Genomic DNA, 17,931 nt, shown 5'->3' on the forward strand with positions numbered 1-17,931 from the left:
TAGGCCTTAAAGGGATTATCTGAGAAAACATGATTACTTTGACCGTGTAAACCTGCTTGAGACACTAGCGGTGGAGCTCTAAAGAGGAAGCTCTCATTATTATTATTATTATTAGTGAGTCACAGTGCCGACCGTGTTACCTTTGGCCTTGTTGTGGAAAAGTCACTCTTTTTTTTTTTATTTATACTTAAAGTGCTCATATTATGCTTTTTGGCTTTTTCCCTTTCCTTTATTGTGTTATATATCTTTTTTGTGCACATTATAGGTTTACAAAGTGAAAAAGCCCAAAGTCCACCCCAAAGGGACTTACCATCTCCAACAGAAAACACTGTTTACAAACTGCTCCAAACAGCTCTATTGCAGTCAAGCCTTTACTTCGGTGATAAACGGGCATCACTGTGTAACACACGTTATAATGCTCGCCTAGCTGCTAGTGTGGCACGCCCTCATACTCTGCAACTGACTAGCTAGCAGTGCTTACCTAGCGCATGTGCGACTCCCAACAAAGATGGAACAGAAGTGTGATGCCTCACTCTGTAGCTAAAACAGAGAGCTCAACACATAGGGTGAAAAGAGGAGCTGCAGCAGTACAGTGCAGTACAACAAAAAATGAGCACTTTAAATGAACAATAGTGATGTCAGTTTTAATACTATAATAAACATGTACTTGCTTTCGATTGTTGTTAAATTTTATGATGTCATACCTCGCTCGAAATTAACAACCGTCCCTAACAAAGATGCCTTAAATAAACGGACAGATGTTTGGTGTTTTGTTTGGTTTGTGAGGTAATGTTCTTTTCAGGGATTATTTCCTTGGTGGAGGAAATTCTTCAAGTTGGTATCTGGCGTTTGACAGAAAGGCGTGATGTGATGTTCATACTGATAGAAAGCAGAATCTGGAATGAAGGCTTCATGTTTACTTTGACAGTTATGTGTGCATGGAAGTTGTTTTTTTTAATACTGTACAAAACCCCAACAGCAGCAACTGGTTAGAAAGCGACCTCGGCCTTGCTGACTTTATGGTAAACGCCTCCAGGAACAAAGAAAAGGAAAGTGGCGATCAAAACGATCATTAGCACTTTAAAATAAACAAGTTATACAAGTTAAACAGTTATCTTCCATTGAGACATTGACATATTTAAACTATCTTAAAAAGCAGTGTGCATTTTTTCTTAGTTTTTTACTTTACTTACCATTGCCTTGATTATTGGTCATAAGTGGTTAGGTGAAATTGAACTCAAGTGCTCAAGTGAGTTCTGTATCAATTGTTTATCTCACACAAGTGGTGAACAAGTTCTTTATAGTTTTAGTGTCGTTGTCATAATGGAGGTGCAGTGAGAGAAATTAATAAATATAATTATAAACATTGTCTAATTTTCATATAGATTTCTTGTCAAATTTGCAATATACGGTCTCTTGTCCTGAGACTTGTCAGCTATTGCAATTTTCAACACGCGTCTAAGACACACACACACACACACACACACACACACACACACACACACAATATTTATCCGTTACTATTCTATTACATCTCTCCCGGTGGGAGTTTGTCATTCACTCTAATCTCAGGCCTGGATACTTTCATCCAGTAGGTGCTTTTTTATTTATTTTTCTAATCAGCGATCACTGGCAAAGCAGACAAAGGAAAGTGGCTGTTTGCCAAAGGGAAAAGGGATGGGGGGTAGGTGGGAGTGAGCAAGTGTGCGATGGAGGCAGAAGGGGAAGGGTGGAGAAGAGGATCGGATAAGGGACGTAGAACAAATGAGCATGGCAGGAAAGACAAAAGACGGGAGGCTGTGTACAGTGTTTTGTTTTGCTGAGAGCGCAGCAGAACACGGAGAGAGGCGGGGTCAGTGTGTCACAAAAAATAATCACATTCCGCCGTCGCATCTTGAAGCTCCAAGCAATGCAAAGCAGCAGGTTGGGATTTTTTTTTGTCTTTGTCATCACGGGAAATATTAGCTCCCTTCTCTTTTTTTATTTCTTTTAAACCAACAAAACAAATACATATGAACAAACTGTACACCGCTGAACAAGTAAATACACAAAGACGGCCACATGCTCTAATGCCTGGTGACCTTTGCGGGGCTCTTTGTTGCTTCTGAGCGGCAGCCATTTGTAATTGAAATGAATTCTTTTGGCTTGTCAGCAGCGGGATAAATTTGTCCCTCTCTTTTGTCTGCGGATGCTCAGCAGGCTTTGTTGGAAGCCCTACCGCACCCCTCTTCCTCCCCCCAACCACTACCTCCGGCGAGTGCTGATTTTTGATAATAAGCCCAGTAGTAATTTGTCATGTGGACCAACCAGCAGCACGCTGCATGTGTGCGGTTTGGGACTTGAATGGCGATGGTGGAAGTGCAGGACCACGGGAGGAGAATTACAAGGCTCACAGTGAGCATTGATTCATACAGTCAGCGGGAACGTTGTTTGTTAGTGAAAGGCTTTTTGTTTTTGTTTTTGGAGGGGGCTGCTTAAACCTTGTGTGTTTCCGCTTGTCAGTCAGTCACTTGCGAGAAGAGTAATTACAGAATAGTATTTATGTATTTCGTTGTTGCCACTTGTGTGCTGCTGCCGCAAGCATAGTAATTTGGGTTTAGAACATGTGATTTCCACTGGTTTGTAATTAAAAATGTAATTGCCATAATCATCAAGGTTATTAATCATTTAGCAATTATGTGTTGATAAAGAAGAGCTGATAAATGGATTTACCATGTTAAGATGTATGTTTAGTCCCAACAAATAAGCACACGTGTCGGTTTGAGAAGCTGCATTCAACATCTATCTCTCCTAATGCTGTGTTTTCAAAAACATATTCAGTATGGGCATGCACACCCTGGGCGCACATCATTGTGTATTGTGTGTGTGTGTGTGTACATCTGGCTAGCCACTAAAGGGTCCGTCTAACTGAGGTTTCATATAGTACTGTAATTCCCCTCCCCCCATGCATCACACGGTGCATGAGGGGAGTTTTATGGCCCCAGTGGGACATTTATGCTTTGTGTGTGTGTGTGTGTGTGTGTGTGTGTGTGTGTGTGTGTGTGTGTGTGTGGCCTCATTTACACTCTATACAAATTAAATGTTCTGTTATTGTGTTAATGTTTTGTTCAGATAATTTTAACCAATATGATTATAGCATCTTCATACATACCTTGTGAGTAAGAAAAATAAATGAAAAAAAGGAGTGAAAGGAAAGAAGAGATGATGTATTGTGTTTTTGTAACAAAATCATTTATTTGTGACATGATGTGGCTGTTGAGTCCAGTCTCCAATACAATCAAAACATATTGATGAGTTAACAGTATGCGTTTAACAGACATTCTCGCCCCTCCAAATTCTCAAGGTTGTGTCCAGCCGCTTCGTGATTTTCCTTTGTCCATGATGACATCAGTCAAACAGCATTGACAGCACCCTGGTGAATTAAGAGCCATATAGGTTTTACATGTCTCGGGAGGAGCGGGCTAAAGGATTGATAGCTGATATCATTAAAGTGACCCTGTCTAGGAAAGTGCGCGTCTGATGATATTGGAGTGTGGGGGTGGGATACTGGGGAAGGAATGAAGTGTGTGTGTGTCTGTGTGTTTGTGAAAGTATGTGTGTGAGTAACCATGCTGGTATCAGTGTCTGAGTGTTTAGTAAATCAATGCAGGTCAAGTCTGAGAGCCGGATGTCACCCAGATGGCCTGTTGTTAGGGGGATTGTGTGTGTGTGTGTGTGTGTGTGTGTGTGTGTGTGTGTGTTTGTGTGTGACAGTACAGGAGCAGTGAGGTTTATCTGTGCATATGTCACTTCTAATGAGAAGTAGTAAAGCAAAAGGGTATGACCTCATAGGGTCTCTAGACATCTTGAAAAAAGAATCACATCACACACACACACACACGCACACATATTGGCACACACCCACTAAAATGCCCACACACCTTTTGCAACCTCTTTAATCTATTGTGAGTCAAGAAATTAGTCACATTTGTAATAAAATACACTGTTGTTACAGTTCTTCAAACAAATATTTAAATATTATAATGCATCCACAGTGGTGTTTTGCATTATTACAATCAATTTGATACTAATTAATGTAACTTTGTAAATCTGAATACAACAAAATACAATAGAATTTACAAAACTTAACAGCTTATATTTAAATGTTTGTAAATATATCTTACAGTGCCAAGTGGTCGTTCTAAATTGCTTGTTCCTGTGGTGTTTCTGCTCCGTACGTTTGTATAGACGTTTAATCAAACAGTTCAGTCCTGTCACATTTGGTTTGGATTTTCTGTTGATGAAGCAGTAGTGAAAAAAGCACAACTCTGTACATATCCTATTGAACAGTGCATGCAATGTCAGCAAATGTACTGAACTTGGTACATTGAGTAGAATAGCAGAAACAGACAGATATTTATATGGAAATGTGCGTCATTACTTTGCAGTCAGCCTATTCCAAACACTATCGAGCAGCCTCACTTTCTTACAAAGTTCAGATTTTCTTTTGATACTCATGTTCAGTAGGATATGACTACCTCGACTGCAGTGCCACTCGGAGCATTTGGCTGTCTGACGCCATTATTTGAAAGTCCGATAGGCTTTTTGTTGTAAAAACAAAAAAAGGCCTGGTCCTGTTTGTTTCTCCCTCTCCATGTGCTCCCACAATGGCAACTTTTGTGCTGCTACTTAATTAGCAGTCTCTGAAGCGCGGCGTACAAAGCGACTGCTCTCTGATCTCTCTGACAAGATATCCACTCACCTTCAGAACAACAAATACACTCACGTAAAGAGCTAGCTATGAGCCTTCTGGGCACACGACATACAAAAAAAGGATTTTTTTATAACATTTTAATCACAGGAATTTCTGAACTACTGTATGTGTGATGACGGTGGACTGTAAGCTCTAATAATTACAGCTATTTGAGTTTCGGTGATAGGAATGATTGCATTTGTTGCTAATACATTTGCTTGATTGATAAATAAAACAATTAACGGAGGTGGTGGTGGGGGCACAATGTTGGAAAAGAGAATGAAAAGAAAGAAGTGAGATTAAGAGATAGATGTATTGAGAGCTGTAACATGAAAGGGGAATAAAGAAAGAGGCTGATACTTTTCATGTCCTGACAAGCAAATTCTACCCGTTGTCTGATTGGTTTGTTTAATCATCACCGTAGCCCTGTATCTTTATTTCTTTCTCTTCTTCTTTTTTTCTCTTTCTATTGTCATGCTTGTTCCCCTCCACTTCTAAGCTGCTTTGCTGAGCTGTAATGCTCCGCTTATGTAAGGGTGAACAAGGATCGGGGACCCAGGATCTGACAGGATTTGGGCGGTCTTAGGCTGATGCAGACACCGTCATTCTGAGAGTTCAAATCCAGAGATCTGGGAGTCGGACCAACATAGAGCCAAGAGGACACTGGTTTAACATCCCCGGAGTGATTGTTCTTTTCTCAGTGATTGGGAAACACCTTAGTCTCACTTTGCCAGACCCTCCTCCACAGAGCGGAGGAGGGTCTGGCTAGTCCACACAGCATTCTGGGATGGGAGAAAAACGTGCTCTGGTTTATTGGCATTTCTTTAAACCAAAGAAAAATAGCTTCGGGAAAGAACTTGTTTTAGTGGAACGTGTACGTTCAAAAGTTGTTTTAGTTGTGCGTGAGAAAACTCAGATTGGACAGATAGTCTAGCTAGCTGTCTCAATTTACCATGCAGAGATCTGAGGAGCAGTTAACCATAGTCCTCATAAATCCACCAGAGTTTAAAATTCCAACACAAAGAAAGCGGAAGAAAAGACATGCGTCCGGCAGAATTTCCTGCAACACCGTAGCAATCCCGGAAGTGGAACGTCGAGGATATAGACTAGAAACACCTTCATTGGCCACGTCATTGGTATTGGTCAGAACTATTATAACATTTTTTTGCATCGCATTCTAAAACACTGTATCTTTAAGTCGAAGTATTTGCTGCATCTCTGACAAAGTGATCAGGCTGGTTTGACAATGATGCACCGCAGTCACTTTGGATATGTCAAACAGGTAACAGAAGAAGGAAATGTCCGCTATGACAAACAGGAATTAAGCAGTCATTTAAGAGCTCCAATATTTAGTAAAGGTGTCAGGCAAACATGGTTGGCCTTTAATTATTCTCACCAGTGTGAGCCAAGAGAGAGCAGGTTGCAGGGTGTTTCAAGTGTGTTTCCTCTGCTGATCCTTTGTGTGTATGTACACATTTTGTGCAATTCTATAATGCTGTTTTCACAGCAACTTAAAAGTTATTAGTTCAATAATGTAAAACTTATAGCGTTATTTTGCACCACAGCCTCTCTCTCTCTCAGCTCCTAATAATGTTAATCCCCCAAACTGAGTCATACAAAGGCTCTTCACATTTCTCTGACAGCTTAGAAGACAGAGAAAGTGGTGTTTTCTTGAAATGAGTAAACAGTTACAGAGGTAAAACAGACAGACACAGCAGAGAGATTAACCTTTGTGAAGTAGTTGTATATGAGTAGGAGCTGACAAGCGTTCCACAAAGTGTCTTTTTTAAACTTTTATATTATTTTATTCCATTTAGAAATTTGCCCTTTTGAAATCCTATGAATAGTACTGCTGCGCGGTATTTGCTTCGTTCCGTTTTTGTTTTTTTTGCACAGTTCTTCATTTGTTAAAGTAAAGGAAGCTATTTATTCTCCAAAGCAGGACGACACCTGCTTGCCAAAGATTTATTGAAGTGGTTAGAAAGGGATAGACTATTTTATTGGTCCCAGAGAGGAATTATGTTGTTCAAGCAGTGGATACGATAACATTGAGGCTTTATGTTGTTCATATTAAGAATATGAATCAAATCAAAGCAGTATGACCAAGCTGCAGTGTGGCTCTGTTATAACATAAGGTATAAAATAAATAGTGTGGGAAATAATGGTAAAAAAAACAAAATGAAACAGTATTAAACAAACATGACAGCTGCAGTATGTGAAGTGAATAGCATACAGTAAATAAAGTATACTGTATAATTTTCACATTAAAGTTGTCATTTAGTCCCCCACCAACAATGTGCAACGCATTAACATGTCAGTATGGACGTACCCAGCGTTCTGGATCAATGTATTGTCTGTATGCATTCCCTTCTCTGATTTCCCCATCCATGTGCTTCCTCAACATGTAGATGTAGTTCAGTTTCTCACGTCTGTGTTTTGCCTACCCTCTAGCCTGTCTGAAGGTCCCAATGAATAAATATGTGAGTTAGAAGGATCTCAGTTTTCTGAAGTTTGCCTCCATCTCTTTCATCTTCGCCACATTGAGCTTAAGGTGAATCCTCCTTTACCACATGATGCAACTGTCACCCAGGTCTCTGTACTCATCTCTGGTACCCCCTGCCCCCATCCCCCCGCCCTCCAAATCAATGATTCACTTGTTTGTTTTTTTGTCTCAAAAGTCCGGAGACTGCGCCTTGCCCTGCCCTATAGGCTAGACTCTCTTGGTCTAGAGAGGGAGATCGTGAAATGGTAACAAGCTTCTTTGAACTGGTAGGTGGTATTTGATGTGCTGTGAGGAGCATAATATATAGTGTATTTGATCTGGGCTGCTGTCTGGATCGACAGTCCATGAGTTCTCTTCACATCTCCGGCCTTTGTAGTATGTGCATCAGACTCTCACAGCCGCATACACTCACACACACCTGTGAGCATGTGCATTCAAATTCAGGTGCAAAGGCACTTTTTGGCCTAGTAGACGTTATACTCCCAATAATGTACACTTACAGTATTTATTCATTCCTCTCTGATAATATTGAACACATAATTAATCCCAATTCTAGCCACAGATTTAAGTTACAGTCACGATAGGCTTTGAAGAGTTTTGTATTTGGCAGTTATAAACGTTAAGCTGCCATTTGAGTTGCCCTTTTATTTTCAATCAGTCAGTGGGTGGTTTATGTGTTGATTATTATTCAACAATTTCTTTGTCCTCCTCGATATCTCTCTGTCTCCAATGGATTAATAGGAAACTGGACAAGACTTCTCCTAAAAAGACCAATATTATACTTGTCTACTTTACTCCATCCCTCTCTCTGTCTCGCTCGCTCACACATACACAGACACACATACGATTCCTGGTGTATTTGCCCCTCCCTCGAAGTTGTGGTACGACCTCTGCTCGCTGATTAACGGCCTCTTTCCCTCTACTGACACGTTGCGTTCTTTAGCTCTTTAGCCGATCACAACGATCTGGAGAACCATCCATTTCCTCTCCTCTTCCTCCCACACTCATTCTTCCTCCATTCTCTCTAGCTCTCTTTTTTTTCGTTTCTGATTTTTCTTCCTTTGCTTGCTTGTACTTGCTCGCTCCTTACTGTGTCTTCCTTGAGACTTGTTTACAGCCAAAGACATAGCATGCAATGTATTTTCTCTGCTGTTTTTCTTTAGTGTACAGTGTTTTCCAGATAGGTGTGTGTGTGTGTGTGTGTGTGTGTGTGTGTGTGTGTGTGCTACACCTGGCTTTGTAGAGCATACATTCACAGTTTCCAGATTACTCTTCAAAACAAAACAGTTAAATACCACTCTTTTTTTTTTTTTTTTTTTAAACAATAATAAGTATATTATATTGTGTGCCATTTAGACTTTCAAGTAATTCACAAAATAATGAGGGCTGTAAAGTCAAAACAATGAGCGGGAAGTTAACTCCAACTGAAAAGGATGAGGCTGAAACCAATATTCATAATCATTAGTGATTACAGCCTATCTTTATTCAGGATAAACCAGGCTTTTAATCTTTACAGGGGTGACTGCAGAAATAATGTCAAACACTAAGTGATGAAGGTCTTTGTCTATTTCTGTCACCTGAATTTGGTTAGTTTTGATTATTCAAATGTACTTTTCTGTTACCTGCGAATTGCTCAACACAGCACACTTTGATCAGAATCAAAGTGATGGAATACCTGAGCAGCACGACGTGGTTACCGCAGCATTTTCTCTGGCTTTTCTCCAGATTTAATGGACACGGATTAGACTTGGTCAGTTTGGGCTTTTCTCCGTGTTTCTTCTTGGTAATGTGGTGAATTCCAACTGGGTTATTTTAAACCAAATTTATCTGGGTTGTTAACCGGTAGAAGTAGGGCCAGAGTTGATTTGCTAGAGTTTGGGTTCAAATTACATATGCAGCAAACAGAAAAGTTTTATATTTGAATGATTTCTTTGCAGTTATTTTTCCCGATAGGGGAGTGCCAACAAATAAAGGCAGAATTCAGAGGCAATACAAGGTTAAAGACATGGATGGAGGTTAAACAAATATAGTTCTTCAAAGACACGTACAGTATGCTCAAGTTGAAATGTTGTCAACCGAGCTGAATAGTTTGTGGCTATCCAAAGTTGTATGACTTTATACATACATGTACAGAGACAGGAAGGCTATTACCTGCTGGAATTTCCTGATACGCAATGGAAATGTTTACTGGTGATGATTCTGTGTATGACCGGTCACTTGCACACATAATACTGTACAGAGGTACACTGCACACAAACAGCTGGTGTCTGTTGTTACAGCTAATATCTCTACTGTTTACAATTGGTGGACAATAAACACAGACTGTAAAAACACAACACTCCAGCAGTTTATTTGCTTGAATACAGCAAGACAATTTCCCATTGTATATGAATCCAACCTTAGACTATCAAAATAAAACCAAAGAGAGAACCCAAACTATCCTAAAATCTGCAGCATCTGCATCTCAAAAGACTATGTTTTTCCCAATTCAAAGGCTGGTGAACAAAGCATGCCAGCTTTGTTCTCTTGCACTTGGAACTTAAGCATATTAAAAGGCGTCGCTGTCTCTGACTGAAGGCTGGTAAATAATCTCACTACAGCATCGGTTGTCTCTTTCAAACCTTTGTTATTGGAGCAAATCAACATTTCAGGCACTGCAGTCAACAAATCCTAATTAGAGGCGACACAGTGTTCCCTTAGCTATTATTGTGCTGTTGGATGTTTTATTTCCATTTCCCTTTCACTCTGCGTGTGTTTGTGTGTGTGTAATGAGGTGTGCAAATTGAATGACTTCAAGGAAGACGCTGACCTTCACCTGTTCCCAGGTCGATCACTAGTGTCCCAAATCATGTCCTCAGGAGGATGTGGTGAAGAATCCTAAGAGGTGTCCTCTGTGTGTGTGTGTGTGTGTGTGTGTGTGTGTGTGTGTGTGTGTGTGTGTGTGTGTGTGTGTGTGTGTGTGTGGGGGGGGTCATATGAACATGAGTGGGTCAGCTTAGTCACTCATTGATCATGGGGGTCTGCAGAGCGTGACATTAGTTGAATGTCAGTGGAAGATTAACACACTATCTGTGTCTATAGAAAAGGTTGACAGTCGTCGCACCTTTTAAGTGTACTGTGCCCACATGGTCACCCTGTGCAGCTCTATAATGGGCATTATTTTAATGGTTTGGCCTTGCATGGCCCTATAAAGGTATAATACGTAGAGCATCACTGGACTGATCATCCGTCATGTTACCCAACATTTGCACTTGGCCAAATGAAGCAGGTGGTGATGTTTAGGCTGTAAACATCTAGTGATGTTTACAGCCTAAACATTAAACAGTCTGTTTTTAACCTCCTGTGTTTCTTTTAATGTATTACATCAGCCTTGTAGCTATATTTGCATCCAATCAGTAAAGTATATTAACAAAATAAATCTCAGAAATATATGTCATTGTACGTGTTGCTCAACAAGCGGAACGATGGATAAGATATGATAATCTGACGGTGCAATTTAAAAGTGTACAAAAGTTAGTGACGACTAGAGAATGTGGATGAAATCACCTGAGCAAGCTCGAGCTCTTCTGGTCTGTGTGCTGTTTCACGTAAATATTAATCACTTTTTCCGGGAATAGAGGTATAAACTAACATAACGCTTCAAATCTAGGGGAGGGGTGGCCTAGTGTTGGCTCCTGCACATTCACTCATAAGGCAGGTTTAGGCTGTTCCATATGGATGAGTCGTATATGACAGGTTTGGTGCATCAGAATGTAAATGTAAGCAGCCGTTAGTGTGTGCATCAGCAACTCTTGAGAGGCATGGTAAAATCTTTATTTTTGAATGTGTTTGTCTTTACACATTTGTTTTAATGTGAGTGTGCGAATGTCCACATAGTTTACAATTTGTGATCTTTCTCTCTTTCTCTCTCTCTCTCTCTCTCTCTCTATATATATATATATATATATATATATATGCCTGTTCCAGCTAAAAAATTAGTATTTACATGTATTATTTTATTACATGAACACTTTCCTTCTAAACCCATCTGTGGGGACATTCCCATGCATGAAACTAATCACTATTCGTTCTGTATTTAAAACTCCAAATGACTGCACTCTCATGAATGTAATTCTCACTTTTCAAGATGGATGATAATAGCTTTCCATAATGTGCTTTATTGAAATACTACCATTTTTTTTACTTATAGTGGGGGATGTCATTTTCAAAGTAAAGTCTTCATAATGATAATACCAGTTCTGTCATTTTTCAGTCTTTTTCCCACAGATGATTAAAATTGTTCACTTAGCATCATATATTCTACAGAAACTTTCTGGCAGTTACTCACAGTGGTTTCTCAATGTGTTGTATTTTATCTTTCTCCAGTGCCACTGTTAAATAAATGTGAGAGTAACATAATACATCCTCAGGTTAATTAAAAGCATATTTTATTTGCTCACAGAGGAACAGCCGCTACTCAATGCCTTTGGTCCCCTGGAAGAAGTAGGGGCCAAGGTGAATTATATTATTTTCCCTTTTGTCCTCAAGATAAGAAACATTCGACTTAAGGAATGGGTTGTAGGAAATGGATAGGCTTTCGTTAGCTGGCTTCTGCATTTTAATTAATCCCCTTGAGTGTCTGTCACCTGCACCATTTTGCATCCACAACTGAATTAAACAAGCGCCTTTGGAGAAAATTAGGATGAGCAGTGATAGGAGATATGACATAAAGGTGAAGAAAAACTGTAATTTGTGGGTGTCTCATATCAGCTTTGTTGTGATCTACAGTACTGTTGTGAATTATACTGCCTAGTGTATGCTCTGTGTGTGGCTACAGCTGACTCTGTTATCAGGCTGTAGGCAGAGATGGAGGGAATGATGAAAAAATCAGGGAGGGTGGACAGAAAGAGATGGGATGTATGCTATCACACTGCTATGAAGGAAAAGGATTTATTCAGTCCTTTGTGAAGACTGATGCCATTACACTAGATCCCACCTCAACGTCTTGTTGTCTTTCGTTTCTGTACCCCTATTCCCTGTTCTCTCCCCTTTTTCTATTTACCTTTTGTCTTTGGCTCTGACTATTCTGTGATCCCTAGAGACATGTTTTTCATTTATTCTAGGCCTACACCTTCTTCAATCCCATCCCTCTGATGTCTATAAGACTCCCTTTTTCTCTCTCTGTCTCTGTCTCTCTCTCTCTCTCTCTCTCTCTCTCTCTCTCTCTCTCTCTCTCTCTCTCTCTCTCTCTCTCTCTCTCTCTCTCTCTCTCTCTCTACTTAGAATCAATACTCTGCACTGGTGAATGTGTGGTTGTCTCTATCCTTTCTTCAATCTGCTATACATTGCCTGTCATCCGTATAATATACAGATAGAAAGCATTAGTCCCCACAGATGCTGAGATGCTGTCAGTTCCTCTACTTTATTATTGTGGATCACACTTGTGCCATCAGTCATAACGCTGACTTTTACCTCACTCCATAGGACATCCAAGGCTACACACATAAACAACAAGCTAATAAGTCGGCTAGCTTTTCCCTTGCTAAGAGGATAATATTCAGTGCCAGAGTGGACCATTTCCTCGTGTAGTTCAGTATTTGGAATCAGTGCACTAATGCTGTCCTGCTTCTTGTAAAAGAAAAGCACGTGGCACTAATCATAAGGCTTTTATTTCGTATCGAACAGCACATAAACATTTTCAAAGGATAGATATTTGGTGGGTACCTTTTATTAATGGTCTTTCATTGTTTTTTCCAAAGGGGACAGAGAGGGTTTAGCTAAAGAATTATGTTCATTCATTTTATTAATTTATTTGTTGTTTTAGCAATAAAATCTATTTGACTTTTCTAGTTATTTGTAAATATTCAAAGACGTTGGTAGTGGGAATTTTGTATTTTTGTTTTAATATCTCAAATTTGAAGAGCATTTCTTCGTTTCTTCGTTTTTTTTTTTTGTTTTTTTTTAAAGTTTTTGCGATTCAAACCAAACCTCATCAAAACAACAAAAGGATTTTGACAAGTTGTTAGGAGAATAAGTGCATATCTAAAGGCAGAGAGAGTCTTGTATTCTCTATAGTGTTCACCTATCACCCAGGGAATAATTGGCCTTTTATTACTGCTCACATAAACTGATTCCTCGTCTTTTTCTTGATTTCATATTTGTTTTTTTATTCTTTCAACTTTGAAATAGTGATCTTAAATAGGAAACATATGATTGAGCTAACTATACAGTATGTCCATACAGTATCATTGCCAATGCTACATTACACTGCTTTAGCCTAGCACTCTGCCAACCTACATTTTCAGCTGGTTCAAACCAAGGGTCGGTGAGGTGGTTTAACACCAGGCTCACGTGAAAGAAAATGGAACAGTAGCAGTCACTGTTACTTTTGCATGCACGCACGCACACACACACACACACACACACACACACACACACACACATACACACACACACACACACACACACACACACACACACTTTCTTGCCATTTGTCAGCCCCCATAGTACAGTATATTTCATCATGGCGAGGCAAGGCATTGCTAACACGGCAAGCGAGTGCTTTCTCTTGTTCAGTGGCTCTCACTGTCAAAAGAGAAGGATTGTTTTGCTTAGGCCCGTGACAGACTCAAGTGCTTCAATTTTCCCCCTGCTTGGAGAAAGCAACTGCACAAAACTTTTGGAGTCTTTAGGGTATCAGAAAAACTGCTAGCCAGAGCCAGTTCTGCAAAGACCAGGCTGGACCCTGAAGGTGGATCATGGGATGGTTGAAATGAAGCAAAACCTCTGAACCAGTTCAGGCAGGCAACCTGAGGAGTGCTGCTCTGCTCACGTGTGACATGCTCTGTTCACTGCACTGCTGTATACACAACACAATCTTGCAAACTACTAAAGCTGTCAACGCAGTGCTCATTCACTCTGCCCAGAAGCAAACTGCTCAGATTGAAAAAGCTGCTCCTCCACCAGAGCATCCACCTGTAAGCTCTCTTACTGGATTTATTCCTCAGATAATACTTTAAATCGGTTTCAGGTTGTCAAATGTAATATTTTGACATTACCAAACCAACTTTATGAAACTTAAATTCTTAATGAGTCCCATTTCAAACGTGAATGTAACTACCTACACGAATGAAATGATCTAACAAATCAGGTCCTCAGGAAAAGAATTTCAACAATATTTGTAAAAATGTAGAACATCAGTATGGATTCAGCAGGAAACTGAAGACTTTTTCATCCATGCTGGATCTTTGTCAAGTGAAAAAAGTCTCATGTTACAAGTTGCACATGAACACGCTGATGGTTAAAGTAAAATTGAACTGCAAAATTGGTTTAAAGTTGGTGCTCAGAAATTACTCCTTGTTAAGTGGATTATCAAACTTTTGACATGTTACCACTTACTGCTTTATGATTTTTCATACATTTGTCAGTTGTCAGTTGGTGTGTGCAGTTTCTGTAGGTGTGTTCTGTCTATATTCAGACATCACTTCCTGTGCTCCCATTAAATATGTAATACAATATCTAATAGACACTGTGTTAAGAACTGGGACTGAGTTGATTCACTATTCATATTAATGACCAGTAGAGAGTAGATTTGCTTCACCTTTCTTTGAGTCATAGTAATACTAATGTTGCATGTTCTCTTTTGTCTCCACAGCAAAGAAGACATGTGCGACCACAGACTTTGCCTGTAAGAATGGACAGTGCGTCCCTGCTAGGTGGCGCTGTGATGGCGAACCGGAGTGTGCAGACGGTTCAGACGAGGCTGATGCGATCTGCAGTAAGTACACAAACACAACCACAGACAAACAGGCAAATGCAGACAAAGAGAATACCATGAACACAAAGTCAGAGAGTTCAGGACACACACATTTGATGTCTCAAAAGTGTACGTGTGTGTGTTTGTATGGGTCTGTGTTCATTCATGCATGTGTGTTTTTAATGAAATGAAAGTTGAAAAAAAATACATGAATTTTCTAAAACATGTATACACACCAGCATAATGTTACTGTTCTTGTCCCTTTTACAGTCGTGTCATTTCAGTTAACCTCCACTCACACATGCATACACACATACATTTCCTCTGGCATAAAGCACTTCCAAGGTTGCACGGTCTCAGTGTGTCACATTTTGCTGCGCTCCAGCCGCTGTGCCAATCTTCTCTTTCTTGCACATTGCCTCAGAAAATTGCTTTCAGTCTTTTTGGCTGCTGCATCACACGCAGACTGGATGGTTTGATCAAGGCCATGGAGGCGAAAGAGTGTACAATGCGTCTGCTTCTTTCATTATTTCCTACAGAGCACAATTGGAAAAAATGAGATTTAGGGACTGTTCGTTATTTATTTAAGGGGCCACCGGAGGAGTTTTGGGGACCTTTAGCCAAAAAAGACATGACCCTCCCCTCGCCAGTAAACAAAATTCTATGACCCTCCAAAACAATTTTGAAAAAAGGGATGACCCTCCCCCAGCAATTTATTGATACCTTCTGTACTGGTTTGCGCTTGGCAAATATATACAGACTCCCATTGTTTTTTTAAAGCCATGGCATACGTGACTAAAACTCTGCATTCTCATCTGACACATCCCACTCCTCTGTTGTGGTGTGGTGGCCATTTCAGTAGATTTACTCACTAACATTGTTGTGGAAACAAAATAAGCATGGAAACTAAATGCATACTTCCTGCATTACGGCATTACTTCAAATACTAAGTTACTCCTCTAGTAAACTAGTATTCACATGAAATACAACAATAAAATATTGAGACCATTCAGCAAGGCACTCTGGGTAACATTCAACACACAAACTGGTTGCTATGGACTCGTCACTGGGCTTTATCCACTTCGCTGTTTAAACAAAGTGGAATACACGTATAAAAGTCAAAATCTACACAAAACCCGCAATCAATTAGTAAGCTGACAACAAATGTGGCATTTAGGAAACCTTTATTGCAACCTTGGCACGGTAAGATGTCCAGACATAGTACAACAGTCATTTTCGTTTTTTGCGTCCTGCTGCTCCCATCGTCAGCCAGGTAATATTATTTTTTACTAAAGCAGTATATGAAATCTGATGTATTACCTACCACCATTTAGTTGTTTTGTGTTATTTAAGATATTTATAAAATATCTGATCATGTCAGATGTAATTATTACTCTCATTTTTTAAACAGTGAAATTACCTGTTTCAGCCACCAGGGGGGCAGTGCTCATGGGTCAGACCCATTTGGTAGCAAAGGAGGGCCGAGACTGAGAGCTACATGGAAAAATATGCACCAAACAAGCCACTTTGAAATGTTGCTGTTTCATGAATAGAAAAGTTGGGTGACCCCCCCGGACTGAAAAATGTTGGATGACCCTCCCCTCAGCAAAGAATAAAAAGACATGACCCTCCCCTCTTTTCCTCCGGTGGTCCATTCCATAAATACCGAACGGTCCCTTAGAAATAATTACTCACCCCTGAATCCCTCTCTCTTTCACAGGAAAAAGATTTTCTGTAAATTACATGTTCAGTTGGGCATTTTAACAGCATTTTTGTTGCATTGTGTGCAGGTTCACATATTATTTTTTAAGCATTGATGGAAAGTGTTTTGTCAGTTTATAGTTAGGATGTATTGCTGCTGGCCATTTTGTAGGACGAACACGCGTAAATGCGACAAAGCAGTTTCTGTGAAGGGCAATGCAGCCACTATAGCTTAAAGAACTACAATGACCAATGTCTGTTACTCTGGGTCTTGGACATTTCTTATCATTATCAGTGTTAGCAACCAGGAGACCATTTGACCAGCACTGAAATACTCCGAAACATCAGCTAATGTGACTTTTAAAGCTTGTGTTTTGAGTATAATTATGTTTTTTATATAAAAATTGAAAACCTGTAAACAGACCTTACCTGTTACACTCTTGTTCAAAAGGTTGGCAGGTGGTGAGGTTTCTTGCTGTCGCAATTATGAAAAATGGAACACTGCCCACTTTGATTTTTTTTTTTATCAGCAGAGGTAACCCACTATTCACTACGTGCGGTGGGGGCAGGGAGGTTATACGCAGCAGGTGTGTTTGTATGCTTGGGTTAAAGGATGAAAGTCAGAAGGATATTAATGATGAGAATAAAGTGTGAGGTGCTAAGCAGCATTAAACGACTGATACTATAAGTTTAAATATGGGTTTAAGAGCGAAGAGTAGAAGGTGTTTGGATGCTGATGGCTTTGAGTAAGGATTAGGTGAGTTTTGTGAGAGATAAATTACATGATTTTGGAAGCAACTGTGCCCCAAATATTAAAACTGCTGTAAGTACCATACTATTTGGGGAAGGTGATCCATATTAAAGCTGCCAAAACTCCGCTTGCAGTGTTTTTTGGGGGGTTTTTTTAAGATAATTTTTTAAATAGACAGGAAAGGGGGGAGAGAGAGGGGGAAGACATGCAGCAAATGGCTGCAGGTCGGACTTGAACCCTGAGCCGCTGTGTCAAGGACTGATCCTCTGCATATGGGCCACCAGGTGAGCTACCCAGGCGCCCCGCTTGCAGTTTTTTTTTTTAAACCCTGCGTTTTTTTAAATCGATGCATTTTCCTCTTGCCTTTTCAAAGCAGTCCAAATTTCTAGGACTGACCTTTTTTGAAGCTGATGTTCAGATCGACAAAAACAAAGCACATGCTCTACATTCAGACAACTGTGTTGGCACAGCCTAGGCGCCATTGAAAAGAAAGATCAGGATTGTCTGCT

General features: G+C 40.0%; 1 protein-coding gene across 4 annotated transcripts in view; it reads left to right on the forward strand.

Moving 5' to 3' along the window:
- lrp8 (low density lipoprotein receptor-related protein 8, apolipoprotein e receptor) overlaps positions 1–17,931 on the forward strand; it is a 191,258-nt gene that overhangs the window by 76,087 nt on the left and 97,240 nt on the right. For all 4 annotated transcript variants that reach the window (XM_078258490.1, XM_078258493.1, XM_078258492.1 and 1 more), the window contains exon 3: positions 14,869–14,991. In XM_078258490.1, the coding sequence (XP_078114616.1) occupies positions 14,869–14,991 (123 nt within the window). The remainder of the gene's footprint in view (positions 1–14,868; positions 14,992–17,931) is intronic.

This window comes from Sander vitreus, chromosome 9 (assembly GCF_031162955.1).
Source record: "Sander vitreus isolate 19-12246 chromosome 9, sanVit1, whole genome shotgun sequence".
Classification (NCBI taxonomy): domain Eukaryota; kingdom Metazoa; phylum Chordata; class Actinopteri; order Perciformes; family Percidae; genus Sander; species Sander vitreus.